The 13,512-nt window shown below is 35.6% G+C and overlaps 1 protein-coding gene across 1 annotated transcript in view; it reads left to right on the top strand.

Annotated features, from left to right (window-relative positions):
• Positions 1-11,255, top strand: part of MRPS9 (mitochondrial ribosomal protein S9) — a 33,314-nt gene extending 22,059 nt beyond the window's left edge. Inside the window, exons 6-11 of the mRNA XM_031056144.1 lie at positions 1,477-1,559; positions 4,268-4,343; positions 6,978-7,146; positions 8,545-8,653; positions 9,494-9,663; positions 11,048-11,255. Coding sequence (XP_030912004.1) covers positions 1,477-1,559; positions 4,268-4,343; positions 6,978-7,146; positions 8,545-8,653; positions 9,494-9,663; positions 11,048-11,139 — 699 coding nt within the window. The 3' untranslated portion in view covers positions 11,140-11,255. The remainder of the gene's footprint in view (positions 1-1,476; positions 1,560-4,267; positions 4,344-6,977; positions 7,147-8,544; positions 8,654-9,493; positions 9,664-11,047) is intronic.
• Positions 11,256-13,512: the final 2,257 nt, after the last annotated feature.

Here is a 13,512-nt window from a genome sequence, read left to right as displayed (position 1 = left end):
TAAATAAACTTTTTTTAAGTTGAAAATTTTTCCTAGTTCCTATCTAGTACAATTACCTTACAAAAGAGAAATGATTTCTGAAAGGCTTACTGCTATAATATATGAATTATCATGCTGTCTCAAGAGTGAACGATTTTGTACTTCAAGATTTTTAACCTTGGAATTATTTTAAAAATATTTTGTTCCATTGTGCCATTAAAAATGTCATCAGTGACCTGCGTCAGAGACTTCAGTGAGTTGTCCCTATTTAAATGCTTCGAGTGCAGCTCAAATAACAATCTGTTCTTTGTTCATACATTTTTAGTACAAATATTTTTAGTGTATGTGCAGGTGTATTTTATATTAGTGAAAAAATCAGCTTGAACAGTAGGTGTTTATAACTAAGCAAGGAGCTTCTATTTTTTGGTTATTTTTAAGCTGCTGCAGATATTTCACTGCATCCTGTTATAAATCCCAGTTTTATGTTAAGAACTAATATTTCATTAGTTAATATCTGACAGCACAGAGATATTTCATGTTTCTTTCTTTACTGTTTTTTTAAGTAACACAAATAAAAATCCCCAAACTATTGTTGCTTTTTCCCGCTAATTCTTGCACTCTTGTTTCTCTGTAGTATTTGCTAAAACTCATATTAGTACAGTATAGGAAAGTGACTATAAGCTTTCTGTTTCGCTCCTAAATGAAAGCAAATTATTTGGCATAGAAGTACTTGGTTGTAGTACAACTGTCCTGTTGTTTCAGTATAATTTATAATTATTTCTCCAAATAATCCTATTTACCTTTGCATTTGGATCGCTGTTGTAATTAAGAGTATTAGAGGTTTTATTTTAGAACAAGTAGTCTTTATAAGTTTCTGAACTGAAAAAAAACCCTAAAATCACTGTCACACCATTTTTTGAAAATAATAATATAGCTAAGAATTTTGAGAAAACTATTTAAAAATACTGAAAATTCAGAGTAGGTCCATCTGCACAGTTGAAAGAACAGAAATGCTTACTGTGATAAATGTGCAACTTTGTATCCATGTAGACATGCCAGGGTAAGAAGTTGTGACTGATACAGACCACCAGTAAATCTGGCACTTCTACATGTACAAAAATCCTAACTAAATGAAATTAAATACGTCTTAAACCTTGTCAGTATTCTGAGGAAGTCAAACCAAAATGTGAATGCACTGATGAAATTATTGTGCAGTATGTTTTAGAGTTGCATTCATTATACAAATGTAGTTGTCTTTCTGTATACAGCTGAGATTTTTTTTTTTACAAACATATGTAAGAAGGCAAGAAGCACTGTTGCAGAATTCAAAATCAGTCATTTTGAACTAACCGTGATTTCTTTTTTCAGAGCTCTGCTTGTTTTCTGACCTCTGTATTTTAAAAGTGTTTGAAGAGTAAAACCATTTAAACATGTGTTTTAAGTAGCAAAATTTAAATGAAAAAATCTATTTAAATACTTCTTCCATATGAATTTAAGGAAACATATGAAAAAATTCTGAATGTTCAGAAACATCAAGACCAACTGACAGCTCAAGACCTTCCTCTTCAGAAGGAAAAAAGGTAAGCTTCCAATTAGAATGAATATTGGTAGTAGTTTTCTTAATGTGCTTTCATATTCTGTTCTGGCACTTCTGGTAGTTCCCCACGCTACCTGCCTTCTTTTCCTCAAACACATTTTCAGGCTTTTGCTCTATTCCTTGTGTAATATTTGTATGGTAATTTCATGCTGAAAATTTTACCAGATATGTGTGGAGCACTCACTTCTCATTGTTAGAGTAGAGAAATCCCATCTATTTCTCTTACTCTTTAAACTCTCTCTGCTCTTTTCAATATTCTTTGCTTTGTAAAAGTTCTGAAGTGTGATTTGAAAATAAACTGAAAATATCCAGAATTCTATGTTTCTGTATAAAACATGTCTATTCATCGATATGAATGTTTTATATATATATAAAACATAAATTCTGTATGAATTTTTCTAATTATGTCTTTTATTAAAGCATTTAGGAAAAAAGAGGTAAACTTTTTATAAAAAATCATGGGCTTTTAAAGTACCAGCTACATTGTTCCTGCTTTTAAAATCTCAAGATCTAAGGCTGAGCTCTTTAACAGTCTTTAATTACAGTTCTTGAGTATTTTAACTTACCAATATTTGTATTTAAGAGTCTCAAAATACTTAATTTCACTATTTGGCTTTGAACAGAAATCATCAAAACCTAGTAATTTTAGAAAAGCTCATTTGGCTGGATTTCTTTAATTATTACTGCTATTAGGAATTGAATTTAGTGTCTGGTTTTTTCTGTTTAACTTCCCTAGTATGCACAGCATGTAGTTAGCCACTGGACAGAAAAGGTCCATGTCAACCAGAAGCTATGGGAAATCTACATTTCTTGGTTTCTAGGTGTATCCAATCAGGATATGCCTGTAGGTGCTGTTTGCTCCTCTTAGACAGTAGTCTTGATTTTTCTGAGATTTCTTGCAAGGATTTTAAATTAGAAAATTAAGTTAAGCAAGTGTTTAAAAGAAATGGCTGCAGCTAGGAAGTTTTGGTTTAGGCATTTACTGCTTTTCTGTATAGTTACTTTTTTCCCAGTCCCAAGTTGTTTTTATCTTTGTTCTTGCTGTGTATTTTCTAGCCAGATTTATGCATTGCTCCAGGAGCACATCGTGTTGGTTTGTCACTTCATTTCAGCCATTTGTTATTTATGTTAGAAAGGATTAATTTGCTGAGATTATTTCAATTTCTTAAATAACAGAAGTTCATGTTTCTTCATGATATAAATAGCATTCTGTGACCCACAAAATGTTTTATTATAGATTTGTGTTAGGTTCTGAGCAGACAAGAAAACAAATGAATTTAGTTTCTTGCTGCATGCTGCTGAAAAATAGCCTGATTCCTCACAGAGCTCAGCCAGTGGATTTACTGATGTGAAAAACGACCTAAAGCTAGTCAGAGATGAAAGGCTTTTTCCCTGTTAGGTTTGTAAAGCTCAGAGAATTTAAAGAATTTTTGATACTTACTTCTCACACTGGATATGGTACTTCCTCTGAGATTAGTCTGGATAGGATAATTTATCTTCCAAGTATAGGTAGAGGGTTGGTGGGAGAGGGTGGTTTTTTTTGTTTGAGAGGCATGGAGTTTGGGGTCTGGTTTAGGGTTTTTTTCCCAGAAAATAATCTGTTGTGAATGCATTCTGTAATATTAACTGTAGGGTTAGGACCTAGTCTGCTAAACCTGAACTACTTCAAGTTTATAGCTTTTCACATGGAGGAAATTTTTTCCAGCTTCAGTAGCAAGTAACAGTATGTAAATGTAAGTATATACCTATATACACTAGGTCAGGATTGGAAGCTTTTAAGAATCATTGTTAAAATCTGCATTGTTTCTAAATAATCCTTTCTCATGTCCTGACTCAGAAAAGCATTAATATGCATACTTGAGAAGTAGTACTCCTTAAAAACACCTTCAGAAGGAGTGTTTTACTGAATCACAGCTTCCTTCATGCTGCTGAAAACACTGTTTCTAAAATCCCGAGGAGTTTAAGAAGCTAGTTACATATTTGCCTTAAGTTTACCTGATAATGTTGTTATGTATTTTTATGGCTGTTTAGTTGGTCACTTTATATCATATATATTTCAGAGATTTACTTCAAGCACTGGTTTTTCTTTGCCTTTGCATCTCTCATGTTTGAGGCTGTTATCTTAGAAATTTCTGCTTTTGCTACCATCAGTGGAGTCACTGTGCTGAGCAGCTCAAGATTACACAGTGGATAGAACACAGGGTGTCACTGCTACATTAGTACTTTGACTATGCTTACTGCTAGTGCTGTTCTTTATATTGATCAGAAAAGACCAGTGGCAAAAGAATTTGATTTTTACATTCTGCCTTTGATTTTGCTCTGTGCTGCTAGTATACCAAATTTTTCCTGGCAGCAGACTTTTAAAAGTAAGTCATAAGCTGGGGGGAAGATCGCTTCCTATTACAGTGTTACTTTAACTCAATCACTGACTTCAATAATATGAATAATGCATAGCTGATGCTCATAATGGTCATGTGGTTAATTCAATGCATGAAGTTACCACACCTTCCAAAAGGTAATTTTTTTAAATTAATGTAGGCCTTCTCATGTTTACTATAGGAATGTGATCTGCATTCATTTTTAATGGAAAATGTATTTCTGAACAAAGACTGTCTGTATATGTGGTCTTTTGTGATGTAACTCTAATTGCATGGTTAATTAAAGGAAGAATATATGTGGTATTTTAAACAGAAACCTGGCTGGCAGCAGATGGCTGACTAAGATTGAATTGGAAGAAATGTTGTTAGAAAAAGTGTCAGATGATGATGTAAGTAATTAATCTTCCCAATTTTAAGGAGGCTTGTGTCTTAAAAATATGGACTCTGGGTGTGTTTTTAGATACTGGAACAGTATTATGCAGAAGGAGGTGCTCTTCAAAAGAGTTTTCTGTCTTCTGATGAAGTCCATATATGTTCACAGCACTGTCACATTCATGTTGTTTTGAAGTGACTTGTGTTGATATTTTTTATCTAGCACAATACAGAACTCTTAAGAACTTTCCATTGTTATTACCATAATTTAGTTTTTCTCCTGGCAACATTGTGAGACCTAGAGCACTTGTTCCTTGTTATCTAATCATGTGGTCAGGAATGGGTTATAAGAATTTATTATAAACATAGTCATTTATTGTAGTTACAGATGAAAAATAGGGCTAGAACTGCTGTTACTAATTGTAGTGAAGGGATAAATATTCAACATGGGGAAATGCAATGGATTTGTACCAATAGCTAACCTGCGCAGAGTTATTTAATGTTAAGGATGACATGGTAATCACAGAGGGCTTACTAGAAATAAGGAACCCTTTTTCTTAGTGATTGACTACAAAATCAAATGACAGAAGACAAAAAGCTGTATAGATCTGTGGTTTGATACAGATATCTCCTGTTACATTCTCCTTAGTATGAATATGGTGGAAGAGAGGAGAGTTTTGCAGTTTCCTCAGTGTCTGCAAACTGTATCACTCTGTAGGTTTGGAGTCATCCTTTACATCTATCTCTGGGTATAAAACTATTTATCCTAATAGTCATACACTTCTTTCTCACTCAGAGCTTTGAAGAGCATTAGATTTTGTAACAGCAGGTTCATTCTATGTGGCCAGCTTTTGGAAGCTTGAATATGACAGTACCAGAGAATGTAACTCTATTTGTCTGAACATCACAAGTATTTTCTCACCTAGAAGCAGTGTTCCTCAATCTTGTCTGTCCTGTGAACAACAGCTTTGCAAAAATAGCATAACCGCAGCAAACATGCCCTTTGCTCAGTTGTCATCTGGAGCAGTGGCATGTGATGGCTTCCTCATCTGTGGGGGATTTAAAAAGGTCTCCAGCAGATTGTGGTGCATAAGCATCAGTTAGAAGTAGTTGTTGTAAATTCTCCATCCTGATAATACTCAGGAGACTTTCTCTACCTTACTTGCAGTAGAAGCCATTAAGACTTCAGTATTTTCAGTAGCTCCTGCGTTTGGAATGGCTATTTTTCCTCTCCAAGTGCCAGGTCTAGTTGTACAACCAAACAGTTTGGTGTTCTTCACTGCTTGGTTTTAGTACATTCTGTACATTAGTACATTTTACATCTGTGAAAGTACATTGCAATAAACTTAAAAAAACCCCAACCAACCAAAAACCTACACTAAACCCTTCTCTGTACTGGCCTCTCCCATGTAAGACTACAAAGCCTGAGTCTATAGTAGAATACATTGTTTAAATAAATTTGAAATGTCTCAGTATAAGCAGCCAGTCTTTCCTGCTTAAATTCTTACCTTTTCCACTGCAAGAAAAATTTCAGTGATGTTTACATTATTAAACAAACTCAGAGCTATTGATTCTTTTCCTTTTGCACTCTCCAAGTAAAAACTGTTGGAAGTTTTCTACTTCTATAGTATCTATAATTTCTACATGTTTTTATTTCCATATTTCTGCTCTTCAAAGGCTTTACCACAAGTCTGCACATATTGTTAGGTAAAAGTAGTTTTCAGGGACTATTGTTAAGTTACAAGAAAAGTAGTAATTTTGTGCTAGAGAAGACTCTGGTAAAAGAGAAAAGAACAAATACTTGTAATAACTGCTTGTAAGTGAAAAAAACTTCAAAAATCAGGTTATGATATCTATATGAAAAATCCATTTTTGATGGTATGATAACTTTATATCTGGTGACAGCTATCTGGAGCTCCTGCCAGTAACTCTTGGTAACAGGACATCCCAGCTTTTGGTACAAATGGGTTAACACACTGGTGTGTACTCTTTAATCACATGTTGAAGAACTTTGGAGGGAGGTATAAGGGGGAAGGAGAACCACACAGTAGCGAAGGATAATTTATTTCAAGAGGTTGCCCTTTTAGTCAAGTATCTCTTGAATTTTTAAATACCTTGATTGTTCAGTTTTAAAGGAAATCATAAACATTAAAGTAACTCAGCTTGAACAGCCAAAGATAGGCATTTTTTGTATATGTTATGAAATATAATCATTTATGAGATTCAGTTCAGTGAAATAAAATTATTTCCAAATCAGTGAATATGCTGACTTACTAAAAAGCAAGTGAAAATCTTTTCCTATTTAAATAAGACAATAATAAAATAATTAAGACATCCCTTCAATGTTTTTTTTCTTTTTTTTTAAGTGAGAGGAACTTCATTCTAATACAGTAATCCTTTATTAAAAAGGGGTTGGTTATGCTTTGGAGTAAAGTTTAACTGTTTTCTGAAGAAAGAACTAGATGCCTTTAGTCACACTGAAAATGATGCAACTGCATGCTGTTCTTAAATCAGCATGTAGGTGCAAAAATGTCATCTTGTCAGAAATCATCAATGAAAGTGAAGTAAGAAAGATCCATTAAATAAAAATAGAAAGTTTTCGCAAATGCAATTACACTTGCATACTTTAATGAAGTCTTGTTGTCTTACAGTATTCAAGATTTATTAAACTCTTACAAAAATTGGTGGCATTGCCATGTGCTGACATCGAGGAGAAGTATATACAGAAGTTTTCCAAAGAAGTTCCTGTGCAGTTGCAGAAGGTGGTTCCTGAGCCCTTGCAGCATGACGAGCGAGGAGTGGCCTTCAGCACTGGGGAAGGTAATAATTTCATGCTGATTTGTAACAATGCAAACTTTTTTCCTCTTCACACTGCTTTCTTTATATTATGTGCATCGCTGCTGAAAGTGTCACTACTTCATTTTATTTGCTTATATGTATGTATACTGCACGTATAGCTGTTAGTGATGTTATGGAACACCAACTTAAGACATGGACTGGTCAGAAAGCACAAATTTTTGGCCCAGACTCCTATAATCTGTTTTTTATATGTATTTTTATACAGTGATAGCTCTGTAGAGAGGACCCCACTGGGTTACAGGATGTAGGATACAAAAGGACTTTGATTTTTGGGCAAAGCTGACTGCTGAACATAAAGAGTAGAGGACTGCACAAACAAATATGAATAGTTCCATGGATGTAACAGTGTTGTTGCTTAGTATAAAAATGGCATGCTTAGACTAGTGAGTAACCTTTATCGTGATTTTTGTAGGCAGTCCAGCAAAGGAGAACTTTGAATATGCAAAGAATAAATAGCAAGGCATTTGGATATTTACAAACACCTAGGAAAATGCGAAGAGGAAGTTTCTAAATATGGGACAGAGATGGACAATGGGATATTGATCATTCATACTGAGATGGAGGGGATGTTAGACAAAAGCCATGAAGGTCTCTGTATCTTCCAAACATAGGCTGTTATGTTTTCATTGGAGAGACACACAGCTGGAAAGCAATATAGGATATAGGATATGAGTGATTGCATAGAAAAAATGTACAACAACATGTATAGAAAAGGCTGGTGATTTTCTGGACAAAGCACGTGTACACACACACTTTATGCTGTACATTTAAAAGGAATTTTAGAGATGATGGGTATTATGCAGCAGGCAGCAATGATAATAAGAACAAAGGTCACAGAGAATTTGAGGGGCAGAATGGCTAGAGAGCTGCTTTACCTGGGTTGTCTTCAAGATTACATGACAGCAAAGATGTGAGAGCAGCAAGCTGTGATTTAATTTGCACTGGTTTTCAGTAGAATCTTCAGAACATTAGTTAATGAAGTTTGATGAGCACGCAACCCGTGTGATTTAAGAAAAGCCACCAGGTTTAATAAGTTCAAAACCAGTCTTGTTTGTGCCCCATCACCCCCAAAATGAAGAAGAATGTCTTATTTGCTTCATAATTTCTTTATCAGAATGATTGCTTCCTTTGTGCTGAAGGAGTTGGGTTTCCCAACACACGCTTCTCCACTTAACAGACATTGATTAAAGTATATTGAAAGATAGCTGTTCTTTGTTTGCATTTTTCTTTCTTACCTCAGCCGGTAAAACCAAACAGCTGGCACTGTATGAATGTGATGAGATTTGTTTAACTACTTGGGCACTTGAAGTTCTGGAGAATATTGAAGCCTCATAAGAGATTTGGTTTAATTCCTTTAAGGTAAAAGAAAAACTGCCAGAGCTACTGCAGTAGTTTATGACAATGGGACTGGAAAAATTACAGTGAATGGAATAGACATTTTACATTACTTCCCAGTGCTGCAGGACAGGTGAGAGCACTATGAAATGCTGTAGTTTACTGTAATTAAATTATTCCAGCAAAAGTAATGCCATACAGTTACATGTTGATGCTATGTTGATTCTGTGTTCTTGTCTCTGTATAACTATCTGTTTCATAAAAATGTGTTTTGCATTTCCTCCTAATTTTCAGGAATTTACTGATAGGCAAGCCTTGCTCTGTGCTCCTTGCCTCACCTTTTCTGAAGGGATGCAAAAACCAAGAGCACGGAGTGTTTTAATAGTTCAAATTTTAGTCCCCTTAGAAAGGGCTTGAAATTTATTTTAAAAATTAATAATAAGCATTATCATTTCTAAGTATTTCACAAGAGATTTGCAAATTGCATGCATGTGTAATTACTCTGGTACACAGTAACATAGTGGAAGCAAACAACGTGAGGCTTTTCATATAAAGCTTCAGATTTTGGAGGATGTGCGCAGTCTGATATAGAGAAGACTTGTCATTAGGCTGACATAAAGTTTCTATTCCTAATGTGATTTTTATTTTTCTTTTATATTGTGATTTTTAAGCTCAAGCATAAAGGGAGAGGTTGCTCAGTTTCAATATCCAGAGCTGATGGATCTTGGCTTCCTTAGAGAAGTAGTGGAATAAAAGTAGTTGTAAAACTGAACCTAAAGTACATACCATTGGCAGTTGGAATATGCTCCTCGCTGCTAACTTCCTATTGATTTGGATGAGATATGAATGTCTTTCTGGATCTCTGCCCAAAAGTTAACTATGTTTTTTAATATACAATGATAAGAAATGTGCATAGCATAGAACTTTATGCACATGAATGTTTTAATTTTTCTTCTTTTTTTTTTTCCCTTAGGGAACAGTTATTGTTCCCTTTCCAGTTTCTTGGCAGAATTGGAAAACATGATATGGTTTGCACAGTCTCTGGTGGAGGAAGATCTGCACAGGCTGGAGCAATACGTTTAGCCTCTGCAAAAGCCTTAAGGAGTTTTGTGACAGAAAAGGAGGTGGAATTCATGAGGCAAGGTAGGAATTGAAATTATTTCAATGTTTCTTAATATGTTTCTGGTAATTAACAGAATACATACAAGGATCATTAAGGATCAGATTTGAGTAAATAATCCCAGTGAAACCTTGTGTATTGTATGAAAGGGATGTGCATTGATTTATAGACTGTTTTCACTTTTTTCCTAGCATCCTTTGTGTATGTATTGGATGACTTCTCAAGCATTTTTCCATCTGTTCATGACCTCTTTTAGGTCTATTAACCAGCTTATATTGCCTCAACATAGAATCACAAAACATGAATGTGTATTCAATACTAAATAAATTTGAATCAGACATTAGTGAGCTGTAAGACACTGAGATTGTGGTTTGTTTTACTTCGCTGTTCATGTCTTGTTCATCTTTTAAAAAGTTTTCTTCTCCAACATAAATGCTGTAGGGCTGGCTTTGAAGAGAGAGTAATGAGCAACATACTACATGCAACAAGCCAAACTGAGGGAGCTTCTTTCCTCTCTTGCAGTATTTAGTGTTTACAAGTTACCTAGGATAAGATAGGATTTATTTAGATAACTGCAGGATTTGATGCTTCTCGGTGATGTCTATGCTGTTTCAGCAAATGCTGAACAGTGTTATGAACACTGTTATGAACAGTGTTATGAACAGAGTTTTGAACAGTGAGCTTTTAACTCTGCTCTTTCTGGACTAGTAGCAAGAATACCTGCTTGTATTAGTGGCAGAGCAGCTGTGATTTTTTTCACTCTATTACCAGCCATGAAACAAAAGCTGTGTTCATGCTTTGCAACAGCTTTGACTGTACCTTTTCAACACTGGCAAGTATAACTTGCTAGGAAAAGCCTTGTAAATAGACATTGTAATGAGTTTGCTATGTTTACTAAGATCAGGTAATTGTGAACATGTTTGGGACATTGCCAAATTCACTTTTAAATATATTTATATATGTAAATGTATTTGTACTTATATATAAATATACCACATAACAGTGGTCTTTAGACTGGGGATTGTGCAACTGATGCATTGGGATTCAGTAAGAATGTGCTGTATATAATTCATAAGTGAATATATAAATATATTTGGGAGTACATGCTCAGAAATGCTGCTAGGACTGCATGATTAAAAAAGTTTGGAGACCACTGCTTTAAGGGCTTAAGCAATATGGGTAGATAAGAAACAATGGGTGATTATTTTAGTGCTGTGTAAAGGAAAATATGAATGAAGTTCAGTTACTAAAGAGAAGTTAGAGGGTCTCATGACACTGCTTTGAGTGTTTTGTGGTTCTGAACCTTTAGCCCTCTGGATGAAAGTCGGAGTTATTTGCTCACACATAGCATACCTGTAATATTAGCTGGTAGCAGTAAATAAATGGATGCTTTTCTGTGTTTTGTAGCTGGATTACTAACAGTTGACCCACGTGTGAAGGAACGAAAAAAGCCTGGTCAAGAGGGACCCAGACGGAAATTCACCTGGAAAAAGCGATAAGTCTTGAGTATTTAAAGAGTGAAAAAGTGCTACCACAATTTCAAAACCTATTGATTTATGATTTAAAAGTGTTGTATGAATATATTTAGTAATAAAGACTTTTTTTCCCTTTATAATTATTATGTCTTCTGTTTAAAGAGCAACAAACAACTCTAAATTTATTTAAAATTGCGGAAAATCATGGTGCAATTTGATGGAATGCTAAATCTAAAATAGTTGCTAAGTGCCAACTTTGCATCTTAACTCCAATGAAGTCAATAACATTTTATGAAACTGTTGGTGGATTATAACTTCTAAAAATCAGTTTATTTGTTTAATGATTTGGCAGTTTAAATTCTGAAATTAGGCAGCTCCTAACCAGGTATTCGGACATCTTCAATGTGCCTCCCTTTGTGCCTTGCAGGTATCTGAGGATAAGCAACAACTTCCTGCCTAGACTGTGGTGGAGTTGAGAAGCCAGTGAGAATAGTACTGACAGCTGAGGGGATATGGAGAGAGGAACTGTCACAGAGGATAACCTTTGCCTGTGGAATCAGTTTTCTTCAGGATGCTTCCCCAGGTTAAGTAGGGAGTGATTCAGAACAAGTACCTAAATTTAGGTTCTCTGAATCATCCTCTGGAGGAGTCAGTTTTTCTGTTCTTCCCCCAAATGCAGAAAGAGCTGGAGGGATTAAGCTGAAGTTGTCTTTTAGAACACTCTTCTCCACCCCTTAAATCTCAAGGGGCCTGTTCAAGGAGGCGTGCTCCGAATATGGCTAATGCACAAAGATAGCATTGGACTCTTTGCCAAATAGAGTCATAACTTTTCTCTTTTAAAATCAGAAGCAGGAGGTGATGACAGTGCTGCCCACCTCCTGTCTATAATTGTAGCCTTCCAAAATAGATTAGTGGTTACAGTGCTCACCCAAAAGCTTAAGGTTTTGGTTTATTGCCAACTTCCTTCCTGGGACAGAGGTCAAATACTTTCAAAGAAGAGCATATCCTTCATCTGTCCTGTAGGAAGTGGGCCACAGCAAAAAAGAAGATAGTTTATCTCACCAGGAAAAGCAGAAAAACACAACTCAGTAGTTTTAACAACAGGGCACTTTCCAGCTTTTTTTAAATTTAGAACATTTCAGTACTTGGAATTCTTTCTCCCAGCCAGATTTTTTAAGTGCTAGAGTACCTGCTCTGCTTCTTACTTGCTGTAGGTCATACGAAAAGCCACACCTCAGAGGTCACAAAGGGTGCCAGCAGGTCACTGCTGGTGATAAGCAACTGTAAGTGATGTATACAGTCATTATTTTCCCAAGCATCATTCAGGGGGGTAACAAATAAATAGACCTCACCAGCTGAGCAAAACGGAGGAGGTCAGAAACTGGGTATGGTAGTAAGTTGGATGTTGGCCTTTTTTCCAAAGTAGCAAGTGATAGAGTGAGATGAAACTGCCTAAAGTTGTGCCAGGGGAGGTTTAGATTAGATATTAGGACAACTTTCATCACCTAAAGGATTGTCTGCACTGGACAGCACTGGATCAGGCTGTCCAGGGAAGTGGTGGAGTCTCCATCTCTGGAGGTATTTATAGGACATGGGGATGTGGCACTTGGGGACGTGGTTTAGTGGCAGACTTGGCTGTACTGGATAAATGGTCAGACTCTGAATTTAAAGGTCTCTTCCAATACAGAGGATTCTGTGACTGGTTAAATTGAATTCAACAGCTGAGGCAATTCACCTCTCCCTTTGAAAAACAAATGGGGGTTTTACGTGAGAGATTCTACTAAGGCAAGTACAGAAAGGCTTAACTAGCACTTCTTTAAATTTAAATCTGAATTGCTTGTGTGTAGCTAAATAACTCTATGTCGTGTATCAGCAGAAGTTGTGATATGTAGTAAAAAAATTCATCCATGCTGGGACAGGTACCTAAGGATCCTTTTTCTGTGCTCACATGGTGAAGTGAACATAATCACGTAGTCTTGAAGGTGCTAGATCAAGAAGATTGTGGAAAAGATTAAATAGTAGAATTTGTATCATCTTCTCAAATGAGAATTGTTCACTTTGGCCACATTACTTGCCTCATTTCTAGGCAAGAAGCTACAAGTGCAACAGCCTATCAGCACTTAAAACATGCAAAGCCTTTTATCATGTTTTAAAGGAATTATTAGTGTTTTACCTCTCAAAAAAGTATGACCATGGCTTTTGATGTTTTAACTGAGCAAAGAAAATGAGATAAAGTTTCAGAATTTACCGCAACTTTTTAGGAAAGTCACTAGGAATACTAGTTAGTGCTATGCAGCCAGGTCACTTGCTTAGTAGCTACCCGCTCAGGCTTTCAACTAAATCTGAAAGTGAGCCAAAAAGCATTTTTAAAAGAGAAAAAAAAACAACACAGAATTG

This window comes from Geospiza fortis, unplaced genomic scaffold (assembly GCF_000277835.1).
Source record: "Geospiza fortis unplaced genomic scaffold, GeoFor_1.0 scaffold192, whole genome shotgun sequence".
Classification (NCBI taxonomy): domain Eukaryota; kingdom Metazoa; phylum Chordata; class Aves; order Passeriformes; family Thraupidae; genus Geospiza; species Geospiza fortis.
The sequence above is the reverse complement of the archived record's forward strand: the minus strand, read 5'-3'. Positions and strand labels throughout refer to the sequence as shown.